The 13,646-nt window shown below is 33.5% G+C and overlaps 1 protein-coding gene across 1 annotated transcript; it reads right to left on the minus strand.

Moving 5' to 3' along the window:
- Nucleotides 1-464: 464 nt before the first annotated feature.
- On the minus strand, nucleotides 465-12,075 carry LOC144850028 (dynein axonemal assembly factor 8-like). Its single transcript, XM_078707192.1, has 21 exons — nucleotides 11,913-12,075; nucleotides 11,171-11,717; nucleotides 10,678-10,843; nucleotides 10,329-10,545; nucleotides 10,056-10,108; nucleotides 9,609-9,749; nucleotides 9,418-9,484; nucleotides 9,012-9,263; nucleotides 7,503-8,830; nucleotides 6,901-7,076; nucleotides 6,299-6,514; nucleotides 5,779-6,050; nucleotides 5,119-5,620; nucleotides 4,383-4,552; nucleotides 3,877-4,072; nucleotides 3,374-3,468; nucleotides 3,161-3,263; nucleotides 2,762-2,970; nucleotides 2,313-2,395; nucleotides 1,964-2,033; nucleotides 465-1,353 (listed from the first exon to the last, which is right to left on the minus strand). The coding sequence occupies exons 1-21, from the start codon at nucleotides 12,015-12,017 to the stop codon at nucleotides 1,279-1,281; spliced, it is 5,043 nt and encodes a 1,680-aa protein (XP_078563318.1). The 5' UTR covers nucleotides 12,018-12,075; the 3' UTR covers nucleotides 465-1,278.
- Nucleotides 12,076-13,646: the final 1,571 nt, after the last annotated feature.

Here is a 13,646-nt window from a genome sequence, read left to right on the forward strand (position 1 = left end):
CATGACATGACATCACTTGACATAACTTGACCGACCGACCGACTAACCGACATGACTTGACCGACCGACATGACTGACTCGCCTCTGAACTTTAGATTTATTTAATAAAATAAAAACACTTTTCAGTAGACAGATTCAATAACAAATAAACCTTTATAAATTCTTTTCAATCATAAATATACAGACTTTTGAACAAATATATACACAAATTTTGAAGAAGAAAACAATATTGGAAAGAAGCATAAACCTATAAATATTTGAAAGATTTTCCAGCATTAAATTCTGGCATTTCAAACTGTCTTTTGTTGTTTCAATATACAAGCTCTGAAATATTATGTAACAATGTTACAGTGGACGGCATTACTTTTGGAATGTATTGGTGAGATTTAAGTACACTTACTTAAAAGTGATGTAATATTATTATATAACAAACCAGAACACATGTTCTAAAGATAATATATTACAGTATTAATATCCCAAAAATATTATGTAACAGTAACTACGTTACCAGTGGACGGCATTACTTTTGGAATGTATCGGTGAGATTTAAGTACGCTTACTTAAAAGTGATGTGATATACTACTGTAACTGGAATATGTGTAATAAAAATATTTTCTATCCTAAAAATATTATGAAACAGTAACTACATTACCACTGGACGGCATTACATTTGGAATGTATCGGTGTTGTAAAGATATCATATTTACATTCTAAACATCAACTACAACTTAAAATCTGTATATTATATATATTTTTATAATTAACAATTAACTATTTTGTCGAAGAATTTCAAATTGGATATGAAATTATTTACAAAAATGGGTGTGTGAATCAATTTATTTACTAATTTATTTAATTTAGTAATTGATTTGGTCATTTAATTTATAACTATGAGGCTTTTTATAAATTAGTCATTAAATAAAATAATATTGCAGAACAAGTAAAGCCTAAATTAAATACATATTTATATTTGTGCTAATATATATTCATGTTTGTATGCATATTCATGTAAGTGCTAATGAATATTCATGCCTTTTATGCACATTCATGTATTTTTGAAAATTCATGTATTTTTGCATAGTAATGTATTTATGCATATTCATAGTTGTATGCATCATCATGAATGTGCTAATTAATATTCACGTATTTATGCATATTCATGTTTTTTTTGCATATTCATAGTTGTATGCATCATCATGAATGTGCTAATTAATATTCATGTATTTATGCATATTCATGTATTTATGCATATTCATGTTTCTATGCATATTCATGTCCTTACTTTTCATGTGTAATTTCTCCATGACTGGAATTACACAACTCATCGAAGAAAAACCCAAGAGCAGCGTGTGCCTATAATAAAGTTAAAAATGTTTTTAGTGCTGCTTAACATTCTTACTTTCAACTTATTTTAGGTTTTTGTGACTAAATCAATTTAAATCATCAAGAATTGCTGTTTCATGCTATTTTGTTAATGTATTTATGATACAGAAGGAAGAGCATCCTTCCCGTGTACTTGTTGTTAAATGTGTTTAAATTTTTTTTTTTTAAGTTTTCGGAATTAATTACTAATTGTTTTATACACGAGAAGATTCTTTTAGTATCTGAATTGGTTAATTTATATTTCATATATCATCTGTTAAATTTCATATATGGAAATGTTAAAAGTAAACAAAAAATATCTGACCCTTAACAAAATTAAAAGATAAGTAGTAATTTTGAAAGTACAGTTTATAAGAAACGTTTTCGATTTCAAGCTGGTCATAAAATAAGATAATAATTCTATGAATATATAGTTTCTCTTGTATGAAACGAATCCAAATACAATATACAGTAAATAGAAAAGAGATAAATTACCCAACAATTAAGAAAAAATTTGTTACTGCCAAACTCATACAATGTTAATGCTGACTGGAAATAAAATACACATTTCACATGGAAAAGATAAAATGAAAAAAAATACCTGAGACTGTGTAAGTGGTCTCAAAATGTCTTCTGCATATTTTGTTAGAATTTCAGATGATACTACAGAGCTGTGAATGTTTAGAAATGTATTAAGCTCTGGCTACACTATCAAACTTTATGTGATAAACAATGTGATGTGCCCATATATGGAATCAAATCACAACCATATTTGGGGATATTAATACCATATTTGGGTACATCACACTTATTTTTGTCATAGGGCTTACTAGTTTGATAGTGTAGACAGAGCTTTAAATGTAATAATGTAATAAATATATAATAACTTTTACAATATATAACAATATTTAAGAAGTAGACAAAGTTTATGATAAAGATTACGTTGTTACCTCTTCAAAATTGTGTCCCAGCAAGAAACTGCATTGTCCCTTTCGAGGGCAAGCACCAAAGATGGCTTAGTGTGGACAGACACCTAAGGGAGCAAACACACAACAATGTAATGTAACTATTTGAACTCTAAATGCAGTCAAATATCGAATGTTTCTAAAATTAAAGATGTTATCAGATGAGCTATACTAGCTACAATAGCTAAATGTTTAGAAAAATGTAGAATTGCCTACTGTAATACTAAACAGTTCCAAAGAAACATTTATTAAATTACTGAATTATTTTACTTTTCTCCTTTATAAACTATATACAGTATTGTATGTCTACAGTTTATAATCCCAATTTGTTAGGGAATGAAGTAGCAACAAGCACTAGTTCAGGACTTGAACCCTAGACTTTATACATCAAGCATGGTAATCACCAAGCTCCAACTCCATGCCATGTTACTCACCAACTTGTCCATCGAACTCTTGTAAATATTCAAAACTTTCCCAGCTTGTTTTTCCGTCAGACAAATCATACGAGCTCCAACAACCTCAAATCCAACAGCAACTAACTTGTCCAAAATGTCAACATACATGTTCTGGTTATTCTGATTGATTCGTATGATTAGGGGAGGAGTCAGTACGACGCAAGTTGTTTCACAGAGGCCACTGTGAGCTAAAAGTGGAAACATGTAAGCACATTAATATTTTTCAAAAACATAGGTGGAAGCCCCTTCTTTCTTTTTTTTATTTTAATTATGCAACAGATAGAATTAGAATTACATTTTGTATTCTCTGGCCCCACAAAAACCTAGTAAGCAGTATATCCTTAAAATATTTTTAAAAAACAATATTTCAAAATGTACCTGCTAGGAACACGTAATCTTCCTTATTTTCATTCTTTGTATTTTTCTTTATAAACTTCTGTCCTTTTGCTCCACACATCTTGTCTTGTGATGGACAATGGATCTACAAAAACAACAAACTATTTTTCAAGATCAAGGTATATCAATTTATGCTACAGATATTTCTACTGTTAAATATCTATTATGTTAAGGTTTTTAAGTTTCTGTTCTTACCCCATCTGCTACAAGATCTGGAGTTGATTCACAACAAAGTCCAGCTGGAAAAAACAGCTTCTCTTCTTGTACAGCGGCACTATAACTATTGGAAACTACATAAAAGAAAAAATTAAATTACAAATAATGGTGCATCATTTTGTGTATCTTGTGTATGTTGATATAAAGTTTGCAGTACACCACATATATATATATAGTTCTTAAAAGTAATGTTGAGAGAGAAACGCAACAGTTCTTTTCAGAACTCTTCAACATATTGATATATATTTGTATTTCTTTTTAGGCATGTGGTGAAAAGGGATGGGTGCGACATTTTTTAATAAATTGAAATTGCAGGTATTTTTTTAAGACACAGACACTTTTACATGTTTATTTTGGTGTTGGTCTTACTTTCGGAGTCTAGGATAGAGGCTTTCTTAAATCTTGCATACAAAATCGCACTCTCCATTCTTTAAATCTTTAAGTAGGTACTTGTATACTCATTAATAACATCCATTTCTTACCGTGAAGACCATTCCTAATGACGTCCTTTCCAAAGATGCCTCTCCACAGAAACTGGTTAATAGATTTACAGTGTTTTGGATCCTCAGGGCCGCATAAGTCTAACAGTTTCTTGACCGCATTCTCACGTTGAAGACACAAAACCATTGATGGATTTGTTGTCAATAATTCAGTATGGAACTCTATGTACCGGTCAATCTGAAATGTATATAATAATAAAGTAATAATAAGTCTTTGTGATTGTAATTGTTATATTTTAATTTATGACTTGGTTTAGTGATTCAGTTTACCTTTGGGTGTGCCTGCATATCATTTCAGTCTTTATTAAATTAATTTTTTTTTAGTAAGTGCTGTTGAATTTATTTATTTAAGAGTTTTGTTGTTGAATTGTTTTATTCTCTTCCTGACTTATATTTATTTTTTGTTTTGTTTATTTGTTTTTTTTTGTTTTGATTAATTAAAAAGACCATTTTACAATAATACTGCAGTAATAAACATGTGTTATTACCGTCTTGAATGAATTAGGAATCAAAGCAAGCGCTTGGTCTCTGCTCATTTGTACCAGTCTTAATCCTACAACTTTGAACCCTTCACGTGTCATGTACTTTAAGATCTTCACTAGATTACGCTCAATTGAGTATGGCTTGATAACAGCTAATGTTGTTATTGGTCTTGGACCTGTAAAATGGAAATTGTCAATTATCAAATATACAATACAATACAAATCAAATATGGTTACACATTTGAACTATCCCAAAATGACAGTTTAGTGTAATCTAGTCGAATGTAATCTACAGTAGCTTTAATTCTAGTCTAGCTTAGTCTAATCTAGTCTAGCTTAGTCTAATCTAGTCTAGCTTAGTCTAATCTAGTCTAGCTTAGTCTAATCTAGTCTAGTGTAATATACAGTAGCTTTAATTCTAGTCTACACTGTAGTCTAGCTTAGTCTAATCTAGTCTATTCTAGTTTAGTCTAATCTAGTCTATTCTAGTTTAGTCTAATCTAGTCTAGCTTAGTCTAATCTAGACTAGTATAATATACAGTAGCTTTAATTCTAGTCTACAATGTAGTCTAGCTTAGTCTAATCTAGTTTAGTCTAATCTAGTCTAGTGTAATCTACAGTAGCTTTAAGTTTAGTCTAGTCTAGTTTAATCTAGATTATTCTAATCTAGCTTTAGTCTAGTCTGGCTTAGAGTATAATGTAGTTTAATCTAATCTAGCTAGTCTATTTACCAAAAGCTTACCTGCTGTCATGGACTTGAAAACAGATTCCTCCACAACAAACGATTTCTTCCCCGACTTTCCAACACGTCCTCTACTCTTCCCCGGCGATGACACAGGGTCATCTGCCCACATGAAACGAGCAGTAGACACTGATTGGAGGTTTGGGTTTCGTAGTGGTGGCTGATATTGCAAATTAATGCGCACTGTTGGGTCGGAAAATAGTTCACGATCCGAGAAGAAGACAGCGGTTTGACGATAAGCCAGTTCTGCAGTTGGCGATATCAGTTTTTCAAGACATGGAAGTTGAGAACGATTGATTGATGTACTTAAGTTGATTCCAAGAATAGAGCGCAGACGTTGGAACGCATCGACTCCACGCATTACATTAATAACAACAGGGTTAGAGGTCAAAGTTTGTAGGCTTGAATGCCAGTGGCGATCTCCAACTTCAAATGGAGTAATCTCCTTAGCTTGAGCAGATGTTAAAGATGGAAGCCATTTCATACCAAGTAACTCTATACCCTAAACGAAGCATAAGTTACTACAAATCATAATTTAAACCAAAACAAAGTAGAAAATTATTTTTAAAAATTTAGTCTTCCGTATTTAATGTACTGAATGAGTCTGTACCTAGTAAACTATTAAATTAGTTCATGCTTAAATGATCAAGAGTGACTTACTGTAGTAGAAAATCCAAGAATCTTATCCACATAAGCACCAGTCAACTTCATAGCTTCAACACCAATCAAAGTCACCACAACAATTTGTTCCAATTCTGGATTTGTGTAAAACCTACCCTGATTGAGGAGACTAATGTGTCGGTCAGTGTCCGACACGCGGCAAATGTCTCCCCCTAGGTTGGCCATCAGAGACTCACTGTATGGCACAACATGAAAACATGAACTGGAGATCAGTTTAGTGTTAATATTGTTCTGAATGGGGAGCAGTAAACCTAAAAATGAAAATGAAAGTTCTTTTTTATAAAATGTTTTTGGAAACAACTTTTAAAGGTTATCCAGGCAAAGATATCTGAATTTTTATTTGTTGTAGGTTTGCTGTTTGTCAAAATAAAAAAAGGATATTGTGTAATAAATAACCATTCAATGTATTATTATAAGTAGTACCACATGTGTTTTTAAGCAAGAGCTTGTATACCAGTAGTGAATCAGCTTTACAGTATGAATGAGACACAAGACTTACCCTGTAGTGCAAGCTGGACCATGAGACCTTCAATCAATGCATTCCCTTGACCATAAGCATTCTCCTTCCTCAACAAAATCAGTAGCGATGGCATGGGGGATGGTGGCGCTGTTGCAAACCCTTGTTCTAGCTGCTCTCGTAACTCGTGAGTCTGAGGGGAGGTGGGTGTCGTGCACGACAATGGACTGAAAACCTTTGATTGAATTCCTGTCATTCCTAAAAATGGATATTTTACACAATTTCACTAATTGAAACAAACATTTTTCAAGCACACATCTAAAATCAAAGGATGGGTGCCTTGTAAAATCTCTGCAAACTTCAGATAGCTAGATTACAGGATTATGATAACGGAACCAGTTTTAGCCATTTTGTTACGGAGTGCAGAATCTTTAAAGCTCTGTCTATACTATCGAACTTTATGTGACAAAAAATGTGATGTGGCCATTATATGGACATGATGTCATATCACTACCATATTTGGGCACATCACACTTTTTTGTCAAACTAGTTTGATAGTGTAGACAGAGCTTTACAGAAAGACATTTTATTGTACAAAACATCAAACCAATCAAATCAATAAATTACTTATTTAAGTCACTTACCTAGTACCGAAGTGCGCTTAAAATTGAGCCTAAGTCTTCTTAAGCCTCTTAGTTGGAATCCTCGTTCTGAGCATGTTGACAGTATGGTACCAATGCACATTGGAGGAATGATGGGAGAAACAACAAGGAAGATGTCAGATGAAGAGGATGCTGTGAGCAATGCTGGTGGGATGGAACTAAAAAAGGAAACAAAAAATTGTTGAATGTTATAATAAAAAGATATTTATCTGATGTGGTACACTGTTATATACTATGAGAGGATGGAACTGAAAAAAGGAAAAAAAAAATTGTTGAAGGTAACCTAATTGCAGATACTTATGTTATCTGACATGGTACACTCTTATTGCAAAACAGCTTAGAACTTCCATTACGTTTGAGATACATTTGGTATTGTCTTATAATTGAACAATAAAAATAACAGAAATAGGAAAAGAACTATCAGATTATAGAGATTTACTTGTTTTTGGACCAGTGCTTTGTACAAGCCAAGTTTCATAATATTTATTTACATACTCTGACATACAAATGTTGATTAATATTGATGTTTCTATGGAGAGGATGTGTTCAGTTTTACAACTAACTTTTGTTTTAGAAATATGTACCTTAGTGTTGTCTGATCTTCATTACATTCACTCTCATCACTGGAAGCACTCTTAGCTTGCTTTCTCCTATTGCTTAAACCTTGAGTCTTCTGAGATCTTGAAGTTATTGAACCCACATCAACAACACCATTAGGTGGCACTCTTCCACCAAACCACAATGCTAATTCATAGTTGACACGACCTTCATTTCGAGGGCAGTATATGGCGACCTCTGACCTACTGTCTCCTCCAAAAAGTGCAATCAACGAGTTGGGATCTGTTCGACGAGCAATCTGAGGATCAGACGGTCCGACAATATTCAACCACTTTATCCGTGCGTCAGCACCTCGTAACGCAAATGCCAGAATTGGACCGACATTATTAAGGTCATCTATAATCATTTGATCTGACCCAGTGCGTGGAGAATCTGCTGCTTGTTTGCGTCCAACACTAGCAGCAGGAACTTCTAAGCTCATGTCTTCCGGTGTGTATATCAATCTCACTCCACAAACATCAATGCCCTCATAAATGATACGATTAAGAATACTCAGCATGCAGATTTGATCTTGGTATATAGATTTATAAATCAGAGACATTGTGTTTTGTATATCATTGACATTATCATAGGATTCACTGGATTCTGTGTCAGATGAAAGGTTTTCAGATTCCAATGTCTGCCAAAAGAAACCAACCGGAGTGTTGAATACACGATCTATGACATCTGTGTTGCTTTGAACGCTTATAAATGTGTTCAAAGGCTTACTGCTGATGAACGGAAGTTCTGGTATGTAAGTACCGTCTGAGAACAGTCTTTTCCGTGATGGGTTTGACATAAGTACAGCAGGTTCACCAGAACTGTTTATTATCAATGAGAATGCTTTCTCTGCTTCTGGACAAACACTACACAACGTGTTCTTATTTAGAAACTCAACTACTGATGATTCAAATTGTGAACAGTTTCGTTTCAAATCTTTCTTTTTGCGTTTGTGTTTGGTTGTTGTTGAGTGCACTTTTCCTGCTAGTCTGATGGCAGCCATAAGCATCAACTCCCCATCCATCAAGATCTGCTGTAGGCCGACCACATAGAAGGGCAAAGCTGATTCACCAGCCGCTTCTGTCTCCATCAAGAAATCGAAATTGTGTGGTATGCAAGACAAAAGCCAGCTTAAGAGCGTGATGTACGTTGCAGAGATTCCAGAATGATTGCTGGTGTCGATAACCTTACCACCAGCACTACTGTTAGCTTTCAGTCTTAAACTGCTTGTTAAGCAAACACTTAGGAGTAGTGTCTCACCACTGTAGCTTGCAACCGGTGGTAAACAGTCAGGCACCTTGGTATAAGAAGCTTCCTATAGGATAAACATATATATTAACTATAACACATTTATTTCTTTGTACAAGTTTACTTCACCATGAATATTACAATTTGCGAAATCTTAGCAGAAATTGGAAACAACAGTTCTATGTGACTTGTAAATGGCATGGTTAAAGCAATATATGATATTTGATAGCTACAGTAAGTAAACGTACCAAGTCAAATACAATATCAGTAGAAAGGCAGCTCCTATTCTTTCCACCAATCGAATGCGTTGGTCTCAACGCTTCAAGTTGGCTCTTAAGTCTGAGCTTTGTAGCCTTCTCTTCCTCACGTTGTTTGCGTAGTTTCTTTAAATCTGCTTCTTGACGTTTCTTAATAGATTGACTTGTTTCTTGGCCGTTACTCGCATCTTTACTACTTGGTATGTCAGAGTTCATTCTTGGTGACAAGCTTTCTGACTTTACCTGAAGGAATAATAAACATTTTGTAAATATAAGTTAAAACTAAATACAACTAAAAAATAAAAATGTTGCTGAGATAAGATCATCAAAATTGATTTAAATTTCTATTTAATATTAAAGTATGATAAGTAAATATGTAGAAAAAGAAAACACAAACCTTATTTTCAGGAATTATTTTTGGCGGAAGATGCATGACTCTAGGTGGCGGTGTTACTTTACTTGTTCTGAAAAAAATATATAATTGTTCATAAGTTCATTAGAATAATAATCACCACAAAAAATTGCCCTTAAATATGTAAACTGGATGGACATTTCTATATTTCAACAATTTTATAAGTAATATTTTACCTAATTACTTTGCGAGGGCTTGGCAAGTCGTTACATGTCTTTATAGATTGGCCTTCACTTAGGGCTTCTCTGATTTGTTTCCTTTGTTTTTGCCAATCTACAACATCATCGTCATTGTCATCAGAGTCATCGGCCACATTGCTAAAATGGGTATAATAATAAATAAATAACTTACCATATTAGTTAGTAAGTATTGTATGGTTTATACTGTATAATCAAATAAATCTGTTGACTTAATATCATGAGCAAGCATACTTAACCATACCAAATGTATTTGGAATCTATCATGTGATTTAAAGTTCATATAGATACAGTAGTTTATTTAATGTAATATAATAATTATTTATTTTCCATGCAACAGCAAATAATACATGAATACAAAAGTTGTATGGAAGGAGACAATAAAACTTAGTACCTAGTGTGAACTAAAAAAAAATGAAAACTTACGCATCTGGATCAACTCCAAGAATTCTTTGAATAGCTTGAAATCCTGCTGAAGGCTGAAAAATGACAATCAAATATGTTACAATAGTGTTGTACCAATAGCGGTACAGTACAAAAGACCCACGTCTACCCAACTCATACATGAACAACACAACCATTTTTTGTGCACATCAATGGAAAGAGGAATAACAAAACAGACATAATTATGTTACCTTGAAACATACATAGATGAGTTTGTATGTTTGCAATAATAAAAGAAACATTTTTTCAACTTACTTCATCTACTTTGTCCATTGGCTGTGGTTTATCTTTCACTCTCAAATCCAAGTAAATTGTTTGTCTATTTGCTGTTTTAGAATTTGAATTGTTTGAGCTAGAACATGCCGATACACCTTTACTACAAGTTGTCACTGGTAGAGTTTCAGTAGAGACATCTGTAGACACACCCATAGACACACCCATACTGGTGGATGTTGATTTTATCTGAGTATTACTAAAAAAAAAGACTTTCTTTCTTAAAAGATTATGATGGCAATTGTGAGGGTTACAATAAAGATAATAACAAAAATAATGATAATAACAACAGATGATGTTTTATTAGTTTTATTATTTTATAGTCACTTACCTAATTTCTGTTCCTACTTTATTGACCTTTACATTCTGTCCAGCATCAGCATATTTTGTTACTTTGTATTTTGAAGATGATGAAATATTTTTAACCTCATCTGCTTGTGACATACAGAGCTGGGCGAGTTTATCCATTAACGATGCGTTACTAGCTTGTACTGCACCTACAAAATGTAAGCAATATATTTAATATAATTACAGCATCACAAGGGTGGCACTGGCAGGGTCACTAGAATGGTGATGGGTTGATTGCAAACAACATTTGCTGGGTGGACCAACCTGGAGGACAACCCAATGGAACACAGATCGCTTTATATTTATCCAGGAGCGGATCCATGATATTTTAAATGGTTTTATATTAATATGTCAAAAGTAGAAATCAAAAGTAGTGCATAATTTTATTTTAGCTGTCTTAAGATTGGGAGCCTTGATCCTAACGATACCACATTGAATCCGCTCATGCTATATAGTACATCTTTAATAATACTTACAATTTTCATCTTCATCAGCATTTAAATAATGTGGAGTATCAAATTGGTGAGAGTCTAATCTAGAACCAACAGAAAGGTCTTCCAACAGCTGATCCAAATTCTGCTCTTTCACTCTTCGAAAATCTGGTACAGGGGCTTGATTAGTTATGAACTTTGACACGATTCTTGACGGTAAACTTTTCATTATAATATCTTGTTTTCTAATTTCATTGTTGTTTAATTGTTTGTTGTTATTTGCCTCCAAATTGATGGCATCCAACTCAAGTACGTCATCTTTGGTACTTAAATGTAAGTTCACATCTGATAAATCTATTGTTTCATTAGTGTTGCATCCCAATACATCATAATCAAAACAATCTGTAGTAATAGGTGAACTTCCAAAATCTTTCATCTTAGCTTGAACAACTTGTTCCTTGTCTTGTTGGGTATCATCAATAACCAATGCTGATTGCCAACTTGTAGGAGAAAGCAAATCATCACGTCCAGAACCACCTGAGGGACTTTTCATTGACCAGTTGAAGATGCTTAATTCCTCATCTGAACTTGCCTTTAAGAAAAAAAAAATATTAAAGAAAGAAACATTGCTGTCCTGTGTGCAGTATTCACTTATTCCCACTATAAAAATAAATTCTAATAAATAGATAGTAGTAATACAGTAAGTACAGCAGTTTGTAAATATGTTATATATATCTCTATACTTACATCAGATAGGTCAAATTGATAATGATATCTCTATACTTACATCAGATAGGTCAAATTCAAGAGACGGTAGCTTTTCTTGAACTTCAGTGAATATATTACTCAGTTCTTTATGTAAGTTAGACCCTTCACCGTCTTGCTTTGCCATGATGTCATAACACAATCTGATTGCCAAATGTAATACTTTTTCTTCTTTTAAATGATCTTGATTGCTATAGAATAGAAAGTAAGTTTTAATAATTAATAATACTTGTTTATTTGTTTTCCGTACACTTGCGTCTATGGGACCGAGGCGAAGCACTCAGTGCTTAAAAGCCCCTCTCTTGAAAATAATTAAAGGTACTCTCTCGATATATGGCGAAAAATTAATTTAGTGTGTTTTGGATAGGACTACTATGTATTTTATGACTCAAAAACCAGAAACAATAAAATAAGCAAGGAGTTTACACTGCTGCAGCCAGTATATATCTCAAACTCAGTCATGGAAAGAAATAAAAATTAGACAATGAAATGCAGTTGACACCATCTTCATGAGCATTTCCCCAACATCACACTTACGTGCCTACAATGCTAGTATAGTAGAGCAGAGTAACCGCCAGGTCAGGCCCGATCTGTTCTCAGCAGTTCTGGGCCTAGATCGTCGTACCTAGGCCTACCTACTAGTCCTAGGCCTAGGCTAACTATTATACTAACTGCCAGCCTAACTATCGTTTGGCGTCCCTAGATACCAACCTAAAGACTACTATAAAAGGCTATTTTCTAGTATGTATATTTAAAATTAACATCACATAATATTCTTTTATAAATGAATTGTATAGGCCTAATTTTCAAATAATTAACGTTTACCCAGGGCCTTAGTTTCGTAAAAACAGTGAATAAGAAAGATCGTCATCCGCCATTTTGAGGTATATTCAGAGCGTCATTTCGACGATCGAGCGTTCTCTACTTCTCTACGGAGCGCCATTTATGCCTTTATTAACTTCAATAATAGAAATAGTACTACGGTAACTGCTCAAGTGGACCCAATTTAGCACCAGGGTAGCACACCGATATAAAATAGAAATAAAAGTCACTACTTTTAATATCGTTTCGTATATACCCATATCACAAACTGACAAACAGAAACATCTTGGCATTCACATTGATTCAAAGTTATCTTTTTCTTTTCATGTAAATAAACTCCGTTCCAAACTGGGCTTGTCCATCTCCATCTTATCGCGTGCCCGTCATTTCACACATCCATACTCCTCTATAACACTATAATCCTCCCACACATTGACTATTGCTGTAGTGTTTGGGGAATCAGATCGAATATTGACCGAATACAGACCATTCAAAATAGAGCATTTCGCATTATCCTTAAAGCTAATCCTCTCACACCACGAACTAACATAATTTACAACACCTTAAATCTTCATACAGTCCAAGATCCATGCATCTACAACTGGGCTGCCTTGCCTACAGGTCTGCAAATGGTCTTGCTCCGGAATACCAATACCTTGAATTCCAAATCATTGATGTATCCGAAGTGTCAGTGAGAGGAAATTTGTCGTCCCTTTCCCTAAAACTGAAACTTTTAAGAACAGCTTCATCTATAGAGCACCAACTGAATTTGCTACCCACCAATCTAAGAAATGCGGTAACAATAAATAATTTGAAGTATGCTCTAAAAAAATATTTAATCCCAAAAGAAAAAACTCAACGTTTTGTATAGTATTGTAGGCTATATTTTTGTATTTAAGTACATATATATTATATATTTTTATATTTTTTGAAC

This window comes from Antedon bifida, chromosome 8, assembly GCF_963402885.1.
Source record: "Antedon bifida chromosome 8, ecAntBifi1.1, whole genome shotgun sequence".
Taxonomy (NCBI): Eukaryota; Metazoa; Echinodermata; class Crinoidea; order Comatulida; family Antedonidae; genus Antedon; species Antedon bifida.

Excerpts from the sequence above, each read along its gene's own strand:
- LOC144850028 (XM_078707192.1), bottom strand. The coding sequence starts at position 12,017 with ATGGCAAAGCAAGACGGTGAAGGGTCTAACTTACATAAAGAACTGAGT. Across the intron at positions 10,844-11,170 it reads TGCTGATGAAGATGAAAATT|GTGCAGTACAAGCTAGTAAC; the intron begins GTAAGTATTATT and ends TACATTTTGTAG. Across the intron at positions 4,553-5,118 it reads TTTCAAGTCCATGACAGCAG|GTCCAAGACCAATAACAACA; the intron begins GTAAGCTTTTGG and ends TCCATTTTACAG.